Source organism: Astatotilapia calliptera, chromosome 14, assembly GCF_900246225.1.
Source record: "Astatotilapia calliptera chromosome 14, fAstCal1.2, whole genome shotgun sequence".
Taxonomy (NCBI): Eukaryota; Metazoa; Chordata; class Actinopteri; order Cichliformes; family Cichlidae; genus Astatotilapia; species Astatotilapia calliptera.
This window is the reverse complement of record NC_039315.1, coordinates 17,103,119-17,117,876: the sequence shown is the minus strand read 5'-3', so window position 1 is coordinate 17,117,876 and position 14,758 is coordinate 17,103,119. Positions and strand designations below refer to the sequence as shown.

General features: G+C 39.8%; 1 protein-coding gene across 1 annotated transcript; it reads left to right on the top strand.

Annotated features, from left to right (window-relative positions):
- Positions 1–7,793: 7,793 nt before the first annotated feature.
- On the top strand, positions 7,794–14,439 carry tmem160 (transmembrane protein 160). The gene is made up of 4 exons (XM_026193474.1): positions 7,794–8,087; positions 8,284–8,308; positions 12,954–13,046; positions 13,825–14,439. The coding sequence occupies exons 1-4, from the start codon at positions 7,866–7,868 to the stop codon at positions 14,139–14,141; spliced, it is 657 nt and encodes a 218-aa protein (XP_026049259.1). The 5' UTR covers positions 7,794–7,865; the 3' UTR covers positions 14,142–14,439.
- The last annotated feature ends 319 nt before the right edge of the window (positions 14,440–14,758 follow it).

Sequence of the window (14,758 nt, the reverse complement as noted above, 5' to 3'; positions counted from 1 at the left end):
AGGAGAAAGCCACTGCAGACCAAAATGAACACAAAAGGCTCATCTTGCATTTGCCAATGCCTTCTCGATCCCCAAGGGCTTTGGGGAAAATCTTCTGTGGGCTGATGAGACAAAGATAGAACTTTTTGGAAGGTTTGAGTCTTGTCTTGTCTGGCATAAAATGAACACAATATTTCACGAACATCACACCATTCCACAGTCAAACACACTCAAAACCAATTGTTAGAGAGAGGTAAGTTTGGATAGCGGTTTTCCCTTAAATAATGAAGTTATTATTCAAAAAACAAATGTTGTATTTACTCAGGTTATTTTGGTCTATCATTAACATGGTTTGATGATGTGAAACATGTAAGTGGGACAAATATGCCAAAAAACGAAGAAATCAGGGACGGTGCAAAAACTTTTTCACAGCACTGTAAGTCTGCATACGTTTAGGCGCACATCTGTACACATGACACAGAGGCTGATGTGCAAAAGTCAGAAGTGCAAAGTCTGAACAAAGTGTTCTCAATCTGTAGTCATCATGGGTTTGGTTAGACACTTTGGTGGGGGGGGGGGGGGGGGGGGTTGCCTGAATGTAATCTAATTTGCATTTAATTTGACTTTTTATAGTTCATTTAATCGCAGAGCAAAAGGAAATTAGGTAATGTTCTGTTATGAGGTCAGGTCAAGGGTAAGGGCACTGGATTAACGCCTCACCCTGAGGGATTAGGGGCAGGGCATATTGACACAGCATTGGCATGCCGCATGCATCCTGTGTTTCAAGTGCAGCCCTATATAATCGTATGGACTTGGAGAGCAGCCATGTGAAATGCTCGTGATAATATCAGCAGCTATGCATTTTATGTAAATGCACATACAAAGGCGTGTAATGGCTTTTTAATGGACCCATACTGAGTCTTAAGATGCCATAACAGACTATTAATAGCACATTTACAACTGCTGGAACGTTTGCATCTAAAATGATGCAACTTTATGCAGTAGAGTAGTTGCAGTTTTTACAGGAGTATTTACAGGATTTGCAGTCCTGTGAAAAACATCCCTATGTCTTCAATATGAAATAAGATTGTAAGTAGCACCCAGATGCTGCTAATCAAATGCAGTCAATGTATTGATCATCAGCAAGTGTTAGCACCTCTATAAAAGCAGACATTTTGACAGTTTACTAGTCTGGAAGATTCTGGTGCCTGTTTGCAGAATGTCAGAATCTTTTCAGGAGTGAACATCCCAGCAAATTCACTCTAAGGTCAGATCCTGCAATGCTCAAAACAAACAAAAAACAACTGCAGAGCTACATCACAGTCTCTACAAGCCACTGGACCTGGACACCTTACAATCACTCGACAATGAACTCCTATGTAATTACAACATATTCTAGTGTCAGATGCGAGGCTATTTGTCTGAAAGCTGAAGCTTGGTCAAGATTGGGTCGTGCAATAGGACAATGAACCCAAGCACAGTAGCAAATCTACAACAGAAGGGCTGAAAAAAGAATTAAGGTGCTTCAAGGGCACAGAGAAAGTCCAGACCTCAACATGATTGAAATTCTGTGGCGAGAGCTTAAAAGAGTTGTGCATAAATGAAAGGCCACAAATCACAATGAGCTGAAACACTGAAGTTTGTAAAGAAGAGTAAGAAGAAAATGTTCCCACAATGATGTGAGAGACTGATAAAGTCATACAGAAAGTGATTTTACCAAGTTAATGCTGCTAAAGGTGGCTCTGCAAGAAAGTGAATAATGATTCGTGGGTTTTATTGCCATTCCATGCATTCATGGGGTGAAATGAAATTTGTAGCCAACAAGAATAAGAATGCAAACAGAGCAAAATGTGCAAAAGCAAGGAAGGAGAGACAGAGTTAATTAAGTATAAATAAGAGTAATGCATTATTCTTAGTTGTCCAAGGATTGTGCAGAGCCCTATAAAAATGTTCTTTTTCACATGCAAAACAGTGTCCATTGTATACGTGTGTGTGTGTGTGTGTGTGTGTGTGTGTGTGTGTGTGTGTGTGTGTGTGTGTGTGTGTGTGTGTGTGTGTGTGTGTGTGTGTTTACTATAAACAAAGTCAATTACTGTGAGTTTTAGCATCTTAGCTTTAAGTTTGTGGGAAATACAACCAGTTCCTTTCTTATCAAAAGCTGTATAAGCTTAGATTAAATTAACTGCTCTCTGTGTTTACTGAAGACTTGGTTTCACTTCTTCTTCTTAGGCAGGCAGCTGAGATTTAAGCAAACCACAAAACCCACCTAAAACCTGTTTCAGTGCTTTGATTGTGTCCACATTAATCACACAAAATTTCTAAAAAAGCAAAAAAACGCTTGATTAGTGGGATCTGAAGATGATGGACGGGTGGATTTTGTTACCAGTCTTGTTGTCGCCTCCTGTGTAAAGTCTTTTAAGATAAAATTCAGACGGAGATAATCTCGTGAGTGTGCAAACATGACATCAATATTGGGCTTCTTGTCTACTTCTTTGAAAGAAAAGCAAAATAAAAAAAATAGATTTATTTAAGCACTCTTCATGGGGAAGAGCACACACGCTGCGACGAAGCTGAAGGATTGATGAAGTTAAACAGGTTAAGGTTACAACGCGACCCGTGAGGCTTTTGATCGACTGCGTCTGGGCACATATTTACCGAGTCGTTGAACTCGGCTGAGCAAAGGACACTTCGCAGTCAGAGATCAAAACTGAATTCCAGATTTTGTTGTTACTGCATCAGTGTAGGCGAAAAGAGCATCCTTTGTCGAAGACTCAGGTCATAACCAGCTTATATAACAGCAGGGAAATTTGCTCTATTCATAGCTGAAAACATGCAGCACAACACAATACATGTACATCATATGATTATGTAAAATCTAACAGGAAGAATAAATAAAAAACACCTGATGTACGATATTTCGAGTAATGGAATACCTTTAAAGTCTGAAATATTCCATGACATTAATCTAACTGGCTGTTAAAAGCTCACAGGCTAATGTAAAACTATAAAAAAGATGCCTCACTATTTAATAAGAACCAATATTTTTAGGATCAACATGAAAACCATTTAGGAAATGTTCCAGTTGTTGTCTGTCGATCATGTTTTTGTTCACACAGTTGTCACAAAGTAAGTGTGAAAGGTCGTCGTATTGACCAGCCCATCAATATGTTTTGCTGTTGCTCATCACGGAGTTGTGGGACATTTTTATCAGTGTTGGAAAAACAAGATATCATTGGAAGCGTGTGACTTTCCGTGAGGTTAACTCTAATCTTATAGACATGTGCTTAATGGGACTTAACAATTCAGCATTCGTCTTAATTAGGTGATTTTCAAATCTTACAGCCTACATGGTAAGCATAGTTGACACCAAAATAACACGGGCCCTCCAAGATTTGCTGCTGGCAAGCAACCACAGGAGTCAGCTTACAGCTTTAATAGCAGTGATAGATGCAGGATGATTCATTGTCTGGCTTTGACTATAAAGGGTAAGCAAGTTCCTGCTTTGCTCCTAGAGTCTGAACAGTTAGCCCAGACTTTGCAGGACATACAGAGGATGGTGATATAACAAGTGCATAAATGGTTAACCTCGCATGCAGGCTCCACAAATCAGTGCAAGAGTTATTGTCAGCGAAAACAACTCGCCTCAGAAATAAAATCTGGACTCCCAGGAGATCAAAAGCAAAGCAGCTCCAAAATGGAAGGAAAAAACAAGAATGGAAACAAACACATTCACACACCTGCACCGTTAAATAACCCCGACAGCTTCCCATCCTGTATCCTGTAGCAGAGGCACAGAGAATTTTATAACTTGTATTGCAGTGCTTGCATAACGAAGTGAGGTAGAAGTGAATGATCGGGCTGAAAACAGCACATTAGTACATTCAGAAAACACGTTTGATTTATTTTTCTGCACCGGTCACACGTGCGCTGACTTGTTAAGCTCCAGTCTGTGTCAGTAAATGTCAGTAAATCATTTGTCTGACCAGCTGACACTTACATCTAACGCTGGTTTGTCCTGCCGATTGAAAAACAGAGCAATAGCTGCCAAGGTCAGTGCTCCCAGTGCAGCTGGCTGGAATCCCCCAGACTATGTAACGCAGACTAGTGCAGCTCCGCACGTATACACATCTCCCCCTTTCCTGTTCCTCCGTCCATCTATCTGTCCCTTTATTTCCTTTTTGCTATCATCTTTGCTACAGGGAGAAAGCAAGGAGAAAAGCAAAGAGTTAGCACACAGCTGAGACCTGCACCATCTAAGCTTTTTGTCTTGGTTTTGATGTTCTTTCCATGCTTGAAAAGCAAAAAATCTGATGCAACTTTGCACCAATTCTGCTCTAAATGCAAACTTAAACTACACCAGATTTTTTCGTCTGTAACAATATTATGTTTTTTCTTTACTTTTTTTATGTTGCTATGTGTGTCAAAACTAAACTAGATAAAAATGGAGGTCGCTTATTGCTTTGTGACCTACATTTAAAACCTCGAGTTAGGCATCATGGCTTTTATTTTGGAACAACAACAGACAGTTATTCGATCAATGGGTGAAGTTATTTAGCAAGTTGCATTCATAGATTTGTATATATGCATCACACAAACACAGAAATTTGCTAAAATTAACATAAGTATAAATTATACTTTTTTTTCTATCATTATAATTTCAGTCACCTGGAAAAACTGAACACAGACTTCTTGGATGTTCTGACAGTAGAAAATATAATAATATGACCAAGGAAGCCACGTTATTATGCATTAAAAATGCTCTCAAAGGCACGAACACGACAAACACAATCAGGCCTTGGCAGATAGCCACACAGCTTTGTTTTGGGTTTATTATTTAGTGCAGTAGCTTTGCTGCATGGTCAGTCCTACACACAGTTACTCTTTAAGTGTTTGTTTCACTTTTCCAGACCAGCAAAACTGAGAAAGGAGAGCCAAATGCTGCTGGACGCGTGACAGCACAAATGATGAAGGTCATGCTAGTCCAGTGAAATGTACACTAACTCTAAAAATAGCGAGCAGGACTTGAGTGTCAGACAATTTCTGTTATATTTGTTTAGAGAGAGTGGGGAATATTCTAGAAGACTACACAAAGGTGGAAATTTAGTAAATGGATGCTAGAAGACAAAGTGATGAGCTGGTCTGAAATGGGAAGCTAATGAAAGACAAATATTTCCAAACACACAAAAAAGAATATGTCATAATAAAACTAACAAACAAAACAATAAACTGAGAACAAAAAGGGTTTTAAGAAAAAAATATGTGATTAAAATATGAATATGGCTTTTAAAATAAAAAATTGTGCACAGTTAAAAAGCCAGAATCTGTGATGATGATGATGGATGATGGTATGGGGATGAACTGGGGCATGTGGCTGCACATCTGTGAAGGCACCACTGGGACTGTATAATATACAATAAGCTGATAGAGATATGCATATATGCAGCCATCTAGATGATGTCAGTTTAAGCAAAACAATTCCAGACTATGATCAACAGCATGGCTCCTTAAGATTAGCAGTCTCTGTGCTAAACTGGCCTGCCTGCAGTCCACAAATGAAAAACATATTGAGATATTGTGATGAAATCATGTATATAGAAAGAATGCATTATTTTCAGTATTATAACAAGAACAGCCAGACCCTCAGCTGTTACACAAAGTAAGGCAACGAATTGGTAAATGCATCTCTATCTTCAGGGTTTTTATCAAAGCATCACAGGCAACAATTCAACTCTTTCATTCATTTTAAATGCTAATCATTAAATTCTGGCACCCCTCAAAAAAAGACAGGAACTGGAGCTGAAGAGGTTTTCACTGGAGTGAAGAAGACAAAGTTAGAGAGGCAATGCTGAGATAGCTGATGGCTGACCTGTGCAGATCAGGGATAGTGGATATATTGGACAAAGGATGCTGAAGATGGAAGAGAAAACAGGGTTGAACAGTGGGAGGAAAAAGTAAAAGAATTTATATACAGACAATCCACTGAGTGACCACTGAGAGAAATTTGTTTCTCAGCAAATATTTTCCATTACATGCCACATTACGGATTACTGCTTAGAAAACAGCATGTACACAACACAGTGATTATTACTTCACCAATTGTTGACAAATTGTCCATACAAATAAGTATGACAATGGTCATTCTTTCTAATATACAGCTGTAGCATATAGCAAATTTCACTGTAAGCTGTATGTGTGAGCGCTCTCTGTAAATGTTTACTCAAACATCAGTCTACCATTGTGTTAGAGAAAGTAGCGTGAGAATGACCACAAGGTCAGCTGCAGAATTACATCAAAGATTTGGCTGTCTGTACACACACACAAACACACACACACACACACACACACACACACACACACACACACACACACACACACACACACAGAGGAATAAAAATACAAACTCCCATCTGCGCAGCTCTTTATGCTCCTCATGCTGAACAATCAGGTACGATAGGTGTGGTCTTTCTGGGTCCCAGCAGGCCGACAAAGACAAAAGGCGTACAGGAAGAAGCTGTCTGCTCATCCTCAATGAGAACACGCGAGAGCACAAACACACACACATCCACACAGGTGTGGGGCATGTAGAGTGATACAGTATTTGGGTATCTGACACTATTTTTAAATTGAGGAGAAGAATTACAAGATTATCTTTTAATTAAGAAACGTCTGGTTGTTGTCTCCAGGGTTTTTTTTAATGATTGACATCATCATGTTATTATCTGCTAGCAACACAAATTATTTTGTTAATATTCATGTAATATTTATTCATGGCCTCTTTTTGGAGTCTATAAAAACTTAACTGACTTTATTACAGACAGAAGCTAAACTACAGGCTTCGGAAAAAAGAAGTTTCCACATGACTCTGGGCAATCCTGAAAAAAAGTTCATAAGAGTTTGATTAGAAAATGATCAAAAAAGTATGGCTGATCATGAACTCCTCTGTATACCAAAGTATTCTAGAGTCAGATGTGAGGCGATCTGTCCAACAGCTAAAGTGTGGCTGGAATCGGATCTTGCAACTGGACAATGATCCCAAACAGCAACAAATCTACAATAGAATCACTGAAAAACAAAAAGAATCAATGCAACGGCCCAGTCAAAGTCCAAACTTCAGTCTAAGTTAAATGCTGTGGTGGGACCTTAAGAGAGCTGTGCATAAACAAATGTCTGCAAATGTCAGTGACTGAAAGAATTTAACAAGAATAGGGTGGACTTAGTTTTTCACAGGACTGCACAGAGTCCTGTGAAATATTTTCCTTTCACATGATTGTATGACAATTTAAAAACATGAACACAAAATTTATTTCAATATGTGACCAAATAAATAAATAAATAAATAAGCTGCCCAATAAGCTGCCATAACCATACATTTGACGTTTTTAGACCTGCTCAGATCTAAGCATGTTTTTCTTCTGCATATTAAAATATTTCATATTTAGATTTCATTTATTAAGATTTCGCGAATCCCTGAATTCAGTGAATGCATTTAGTTTCACATTGCGTTTAAGTTTTTGCAATCAAATAAATAAAGAAGAACGGAAATGGCCTGTGTTCTCGCGCCCCCGTGTGGCGCAAATGTGTAGTTGCAGGGCGTCTTCAATGACGTTGAGGGTAAATGTCAACATAAGCACTTGCGGAAACAGAAAAGTAAAGTAAGGTAAAGAAAAATAAAAGATATATATATATATATATATATATATAAAGATGTAGATATAGATATAGATATATTTGTCTTCCGACGGATGGTGGCGCTGTTTCCTTTCTGCCTACCTTTTACTGCGCCTTTACCTGAGACTCTTCCGGGTTGAGGGTTCACAGGGCATGCGGAGGTCGTGTTGTGCTTTTTCTTTCGGCTCATACTTTAGCTAGCAGTGGTTAGTGATGTAATGGCTTTCTTGACTTTGTTCATGAGAAGGCAGCTGCCGCAGGCCGTGTGTCACTACGCCCGGCTGGTGAAGCAGGTCCGGCCGCCGGCCGCCGGTGCCACGCTGCGGAGACTGCACGGCTCAGCCCGGCAGCGGGTCGCGGATAAGGGGCCGTGGGGGAAGAGCCGGGGGCCGGAGCAGCAGCAGTACCAGCTCACAGACCTCGACAAAGCCGACGCTTTGGTGAGTTTAGTCCTAATGATGCAGTAGTTGTGTTACAGCCAGTAGTGAGCTTTGTGTAATTTTAATGGCAGAGCCGCTTTTTCTTTCCTTTTCCCCTTATCTGAAGGAAGTAAGATGGAATTGTTTTGAACGTCGTGAAACTGTAAACAAATGAGGGAGTAAGTTTTGCTAATAGATTTTCTTCTTTTATTTTCAGATGCTGAGAAAGTCCCATGAAACAGGTAACGTTGCTGCTCCACAATACAGGCTGTAGTCCCAATTTTCATCCTAACCCTTGTAGGATTTCTGCAGCAAGGAGCAAAATGAACTTTTGTATGTTTCTTCTCTGGTCAGTCAGTGTCGGACTCAAAGTGTAATAAGTTATACTTTTATCACGGGTGTGAATGTCATGGTTGTGTGTGTGTGTGTGTGTGTGTGTGTGTGTGTGTGTGTGTGTGTGGGTGGTTGGGGGGGCTTTTAATGATTTCTTTGAACTTTTTTTCGAGGGTGGAATGATTGTACAGCACACATCTTTAATTGCTTTGAAAAACAGGTTTGAATTTATTTAGGATTTTCTTTAGAGTCAGAAGCATATGTACAGCCTCAAATAGAGACAGCCAGTGTCTTTTAGTTTGAAAAGACTAAGAACATTTTACTTCTCATTAGTGATCGTGATTTACTGTAACTGGTAGTTTCTTTTTGACAGCACTCATTGGACAGACCAGTATTTAGAACAATGGAAAAGTCCAAGGAAGGCAGTGAAAATCTAAGAAGAAGAATTGTAGATGTGCACAAGTCAGGAAAGTCTCTTGAAGTCATTTCTAAAGAACTGCAGATTCCAGGATCGAACAATTGTCCGTAGGCACAGGTTATTCAGATCTGTCACCACTTTGTCAAACTTTGGATGAAGACCTAAAGAAGACCCTCATCCTCACATGAGAGGCAACTGGTTAAGATGTTTAGGAACAACCCAGGAACCAAAGAGGTTCAGGTCTGCATGAACTAGAAACTGCCAGAAGATACAGAAATAACCACCTTCAAGCTTGACTGAAATTTGGAGCTGCCCACATGGACAAACCAAATGCCTTTTGGGGAAAAGTTTTATAGCCAGGGGCTTCTGGAATGGCCTTCCAGAAGCCCCGACCTCAACTCTACTGAAAATTTGTGGACTACGCTTAAAAGCCAGGTCTGTGCCAGGGCACATACCAATCCTATCAAGAAAAGTGGTAAAATATCCATGAAGAATTATGCAAGAAACCTGCTGGTGGCAAGCAAATGCATCTACTAAGAGACATTTAACCAAATATTTGTGAGTATACATGTATCTACTTGAGTCTATTGGTATAGTTTTGACTCTGTGTGGATATAAAAAAATCCTAAATACATACAATTTGTGCACCCAGTTTTTTTTTTTTTTTTTAACGTTATTAAAAATGTGTGCGGTAAAATCATTCCACCGCAGAAAAAGAACAGTTCAGAGAAATAAGTAAAAGCCCCAACATTGCAGTGACATTCATGCATATGATGAGTGTATGTACTGCAATGCTTTAAGGTTCATTTGTAGTCATGTTCAGAGATTGAGCATAGCAAAGCAGTTCAGCTGCTGCAGGACGGGGCTCAAACAACACAAAACATCTTCCCGAAATCCAACCTGCATCTACAGTGGCACCTGAAAAATGTCTTGCACGAATAATCTTTAGAAGAGAGTTAAAATATAGGCTGGTAGGTCAGTATATTCTCCAGTATATGGTTAGTATTTAACAGAGATTACATTTAAGTTGAAACAATTAACTGGCAAATCAAAAATGCATGTAATAATTAAAGTGGACATTTCTAATGCTTGCATCTGGCTAATGACAAAAAAAGAAGAACATCTTTAATTTCCTTTTTGTCCCTTTAAGCCAGCTTTTTTTCGTACTTTCGTGCTCTGTGCAGACAGAAAGTTTGGAGGCTGCAGGTGGGTCGAGCTGCTGTGCTCTTCATGCAGAGGTCAGACTAGAAAACTGACTGAGACCAAGCCTTTAGAGCAGTATACACAGGCACAATACAGTGACCTTAATACTTGAAATTTTGGCCGTGTTAAACATGAACCTCCACTGTCACAAGAGACAGTGCACATGGAGCGCAGGTATTTTCAGCTGCTCCCTTATTTCCCAAGAGGTCGCCACAGAGGATGGATCTGCATATTTGATTTGGCACAGATTTTACACCAAATGTTCTTCTTCCTGCAACTTTATCCAGACTAGGAGTACACTAGCTTGTGAATTCCATTGGGGCTTCGTTTGTGTTTGCTCCAAGTTCAAACCCTTCACGTCTTAGGCAAACATGTTTATAACCTTGAAGCCACAACAGCTTACAGGTCTGTGAAAAACTATGTACACTCTCTGATTCAGGAGCTTATAGGAAAACTTGAAGGAATCACCATCTGTGTGACTTTATCAGTCTCTCACATCACTGGAGGAATTTTGGTTTACTCGTCTTTACAGTGTTACTTTACTTGAGTAAATTCAAGTTTACAGGCATTCGTTTATGTACAGCTCTCTTTTTCCCAGCACAGGTCCAATCAGGTTGAGGTCTGGCTTTCTTTTTCTGACATTATAGATTTAAAGTTGTATATTTTCTGCTGTGCCTGGGATAATTGTCCTCTCCTTCAGATGTTAGGCGGGTGGGAACATTTAACACGCTAACCGAGGCCTGTAGAGTCTGGCATATGTAGCACTTGGGTTTTTGCATTTGCTCAGAATAAATCTGTTCACTGCTGTAAAGATTATGGCATCGTGTTTACACACGCCTGAACGCTCCACACCAGCAAACTGCCTAAACCTCTGCTTTTAAAGGTGTGCACATATTTGCTGGTGATCAGTTAAGTGCATTTGATTAGCAACACCTGGCTGCTGCTTGCGCTCTTAATTCTCGTGGCGGTAATAAGGATGTGCTCATTTTTTTCTGAGGCCCTGGAAATGCTCTTTTCCACATGAATGTATACAGAGCATGTGACACAGTAAAAGGAAAATGCATAACCGGTCCACTTCTAAGCCTGGTGACATTATGCAGTATGTCAGTTAGGGCTGCCACGATTAGTCGACTAGTCACGATTACGTCGACTATCAAAATCGTCGACGACTAATTTAATAGTCGACGCGTCGTTTGAAGCTTTGTAAGATCACAAAAGATGCAGGAATAAGTAGCAGGATTTAAGAGTGTAATAACGGACTGAAACAGAAGATGGCAGCACTGCATGTACAAGGATGCCAGCTGCCGTTAAACCCCAAAGAAGAAGAAGAAGAAGCTGTGTCCCAGAATTCATAGCGCGGCCCAGCTCAGTTTCCAACGATGGCGGCAGCTAGTTAGTTTTAATGTTACTCTTATTATTCTTTCTGGGTCACAAAATAAACGTTTAACATATTTTCAGGTGAGAATGTAGCTGTGTAAACCTCAAATATCTGCTCAGTTTATCAAGACACCACATATTTTCAAAAGCGCTCCGACGTTTTCGGAGATGTCTGTTACCCACTAGCTCGATAGCTAGGCGGGGGCGAGGCTAACTAGAGCCGGTGAGAACACCGGACTCCTGGCAAATCGTTTTCAAACCCACCGCCGTCTTTCGCTACTCAGGTTAAACATGATATATAAGTCACTTAGATCACTTAAAAATGTTATTGTTTGGCTTTCTTTAGTATTTTATTTGTTCCTGAGTAAATCGGTTTGTCTGAGATTAAAGTTATAGTTTTTACACAGCTGAATAAACGTCAAGCAGACAGCTGATTATCAGAAGTGTGAGATGCTCGAGAATATACTCCGGTGTCCCGTTATATTATAGGTAGCAAGGAGTTTATTAAACTTCACTGAAACAATCTGACAATCATCTTGTCTTTATTTTTAGTTAGCACATATCTTAAACACTTAAAGCTTTAAGCTAATGATAGTTATATAAGAGCAGATGCATTATTATTATGCATCTGCTCTTATATACGTAAAACGTATGCTTTAAGCTGTACGTTTTACCTCCAATGGATGCATGATCTGATTAGTTGACTAATCGCAAAAATAATCGGTGACTAGTCGACTATCAAAATAATCGTTTGCCCTAATGTCAGTGCAGTCATGTCCTTGCTTATGAGAATCCACTAAGTTAAAATAATTGTCACTATACCGAGTCTAAATACAACAGTCCTGTAATACACCCGGGCTTCATTAAGTGCTGATTCAGCTTCAGTTTGTGTTCCTTTTAAACTGCATGGCTCTATACTTTATTACGTTTCTGTTATTTTGATTATATCTGCACACAGCAGCTCATTAGCACCCCAAACTACACCCTACAAAATTATCATATAGTTGAATCAGCACCTCTCTGAACAGTTAGAGCATCGTATCCTTCATGGGGTTTGGGTTTACTGCATGTCTGGTGTATGAGACCTCATTAGTTGTCACACTTCCGTTAAGAATTTGGTGTCCTTATTAAATTAGTCTTTGTTTATGCCCCCTGCTCACACACACAGTTTGTTTGCTTTGTCCAGTTTCACCTCATGCCAGGACTCGGTGTGTTTTTTGCAAACTGTGTTTGGTTCCTGCTGTAAGGAAGAGCTGCGAGGACGTCCATCTCTTCTGTCTCCACTGTGGGACAGAACTCAAGTTTAAACCAAGAGTTAAAAGCATTTGTTTCTGAATATTAAGTTATTATAATCTGAGCAAGCCACCATTTTTATCACAAATATGTTGTTTAAACATCATTTTCTTTTTTTAAACATCAGGATCTGGTGTCGTTAAACTGATGCAGATTAAAAGGCAGTAATTAGGCTGTGGTATGCAGCTACAGTAAACAGCATGATTGATTTTGGTTATCTGTAACGTGTCAGTTGTTTATTTCTGCCTTTGATCATTCTGCAGGCTTCCTCTCGTGGTTCAGGAACGGTCTGCTGGCGACCGGGATCGGAGTCATCGCATTCGTCCAAAGCGATGTGGGACGAGAAGCAGGATATGGTACGGGAAAGTTATATGTGCAGAAGAGCTGAAAACCAGACAATTTAAGCCTAAGCCTGTTTGTAAAATACACTTAAAATTTAAATAAAGTAACAAACGTTCCCACGTGTGGGACTAATAAAGCTTATCTTATCTTATCTTATCAAACGGTCGATGCAGCTCTAAATTTAAGATCAAGAGGATTTTTAAACTCTGTTTCTCTCTAGAAGATATTTTTTATCTAAAAATGTAAACATACGTCTGCTGTTTTTGTGAAGTAGAAAACTTTGTAATGGGCACTTGCTGCACTTTTAATATGAATAATTTCACAAGGATTCCTGCAATTGACTTGAAACAGAGTCAAAATCCTTGATATCTAGTTGTAACCAACATCATCATTACCTGACACGTGAGATGAGGCCCTTAACATTTTATTAAAGAAGACCTTCATGGAATCAATATTAATTGACAGCTGATGGGCATGAATATTTGAAAACTGTCTGAAAACAAAACTTTCGAGCCACAGCAGTAAATCGAAGGAACGCGGTATTATTTATGTCAAAATAAAAGCTGCTGACCTACTTGATGTATTCTCAATGCTAAATCACGGGAACGGTTTGTATAACTTCTGAAATAAGTTTGATGCCAGAAAATCTTCCACTTAATCTTTTATTTTAATCTAAATAATTAAAAGGAAAAGTCGATTCAACCTGCCTCCATGCCAGCTTTAATTACAGTGACTTATGAGGAAATTAATTGGGTTTCTACAATAATACCATGTCAATCTGTTTTTCCTCAGCCTTCTTTATCCTGGGAGGTGCGTGCGTGTCGTTTGGCGGTGCCTCGTATATTGGCAGCCTCTTTGCCTTGCGGAGGATGATGCTGCTGTCTGTGCCAGCACTGCTGTTCCAAGGAGCCGTGGTGGGCAGCGTCGCCCTCTTCTGGCTCTGCGCTGTATCGCTCTACATCGGACGATTAGAGGTGGAGATCATCCACGAGGGAGAGGAGGGAGAGGATGAAGAGGAGTGCCGAGAGTGCCGGGAGAGGCGCGAACACCGGGGTTACCGTGGCCCCCACGACAGTGAGGACAGTGACGGCAAGGGGCAAAACAAGTAGAGGTCTTCCAGGAATGCAGAGTGGAAAGCTGTGCATGTGTGCTGCTCCAATTCAGGGTTTCCCTTATTTGTATGTGTGTGGATTTTGTGTACATGTGCGTGTATAAGCAACCTACATATGCAGGCCGTGTGTGAGTCTGTAGATACGATCTTATTATCTGTTGTTATCAAGATGAATATTAATGTGGGGAAAGACTTTTAAGACCTTTTTGAAAACTGGTCGAAGAAATTTGTGAAACATGCTGGTAATTGGGTAGTTTAACTACCTTCGAAAATAAATCAACATTTTGTTATAACTACATGTAGCCAGAGCTGAGTCTCTTACTTCATCAGTCTGAATTGTTTTCTTTTTCTTTTTACATTCTGCAAAGACTCGCCGAGAACGCCACGTTATTTCTTCAAGTTTACTTTTTGCTGCCCTATATCATTTTAATCCTCATTCACAGCCAACTGTTGTTGGGTGCTGTTTGTCTTATTCAGTATAATTAACTGTGAATGACTACTTGAAGTTTTCTTGAAAGCGTGGAACTAAAACAAGCTGGATGTGATAAACTGCGAGACCTACGAGGAGGACTGCAGAGTGTGTGTTTCAGGTCTGTAATTTTGTTTTGATCAAAA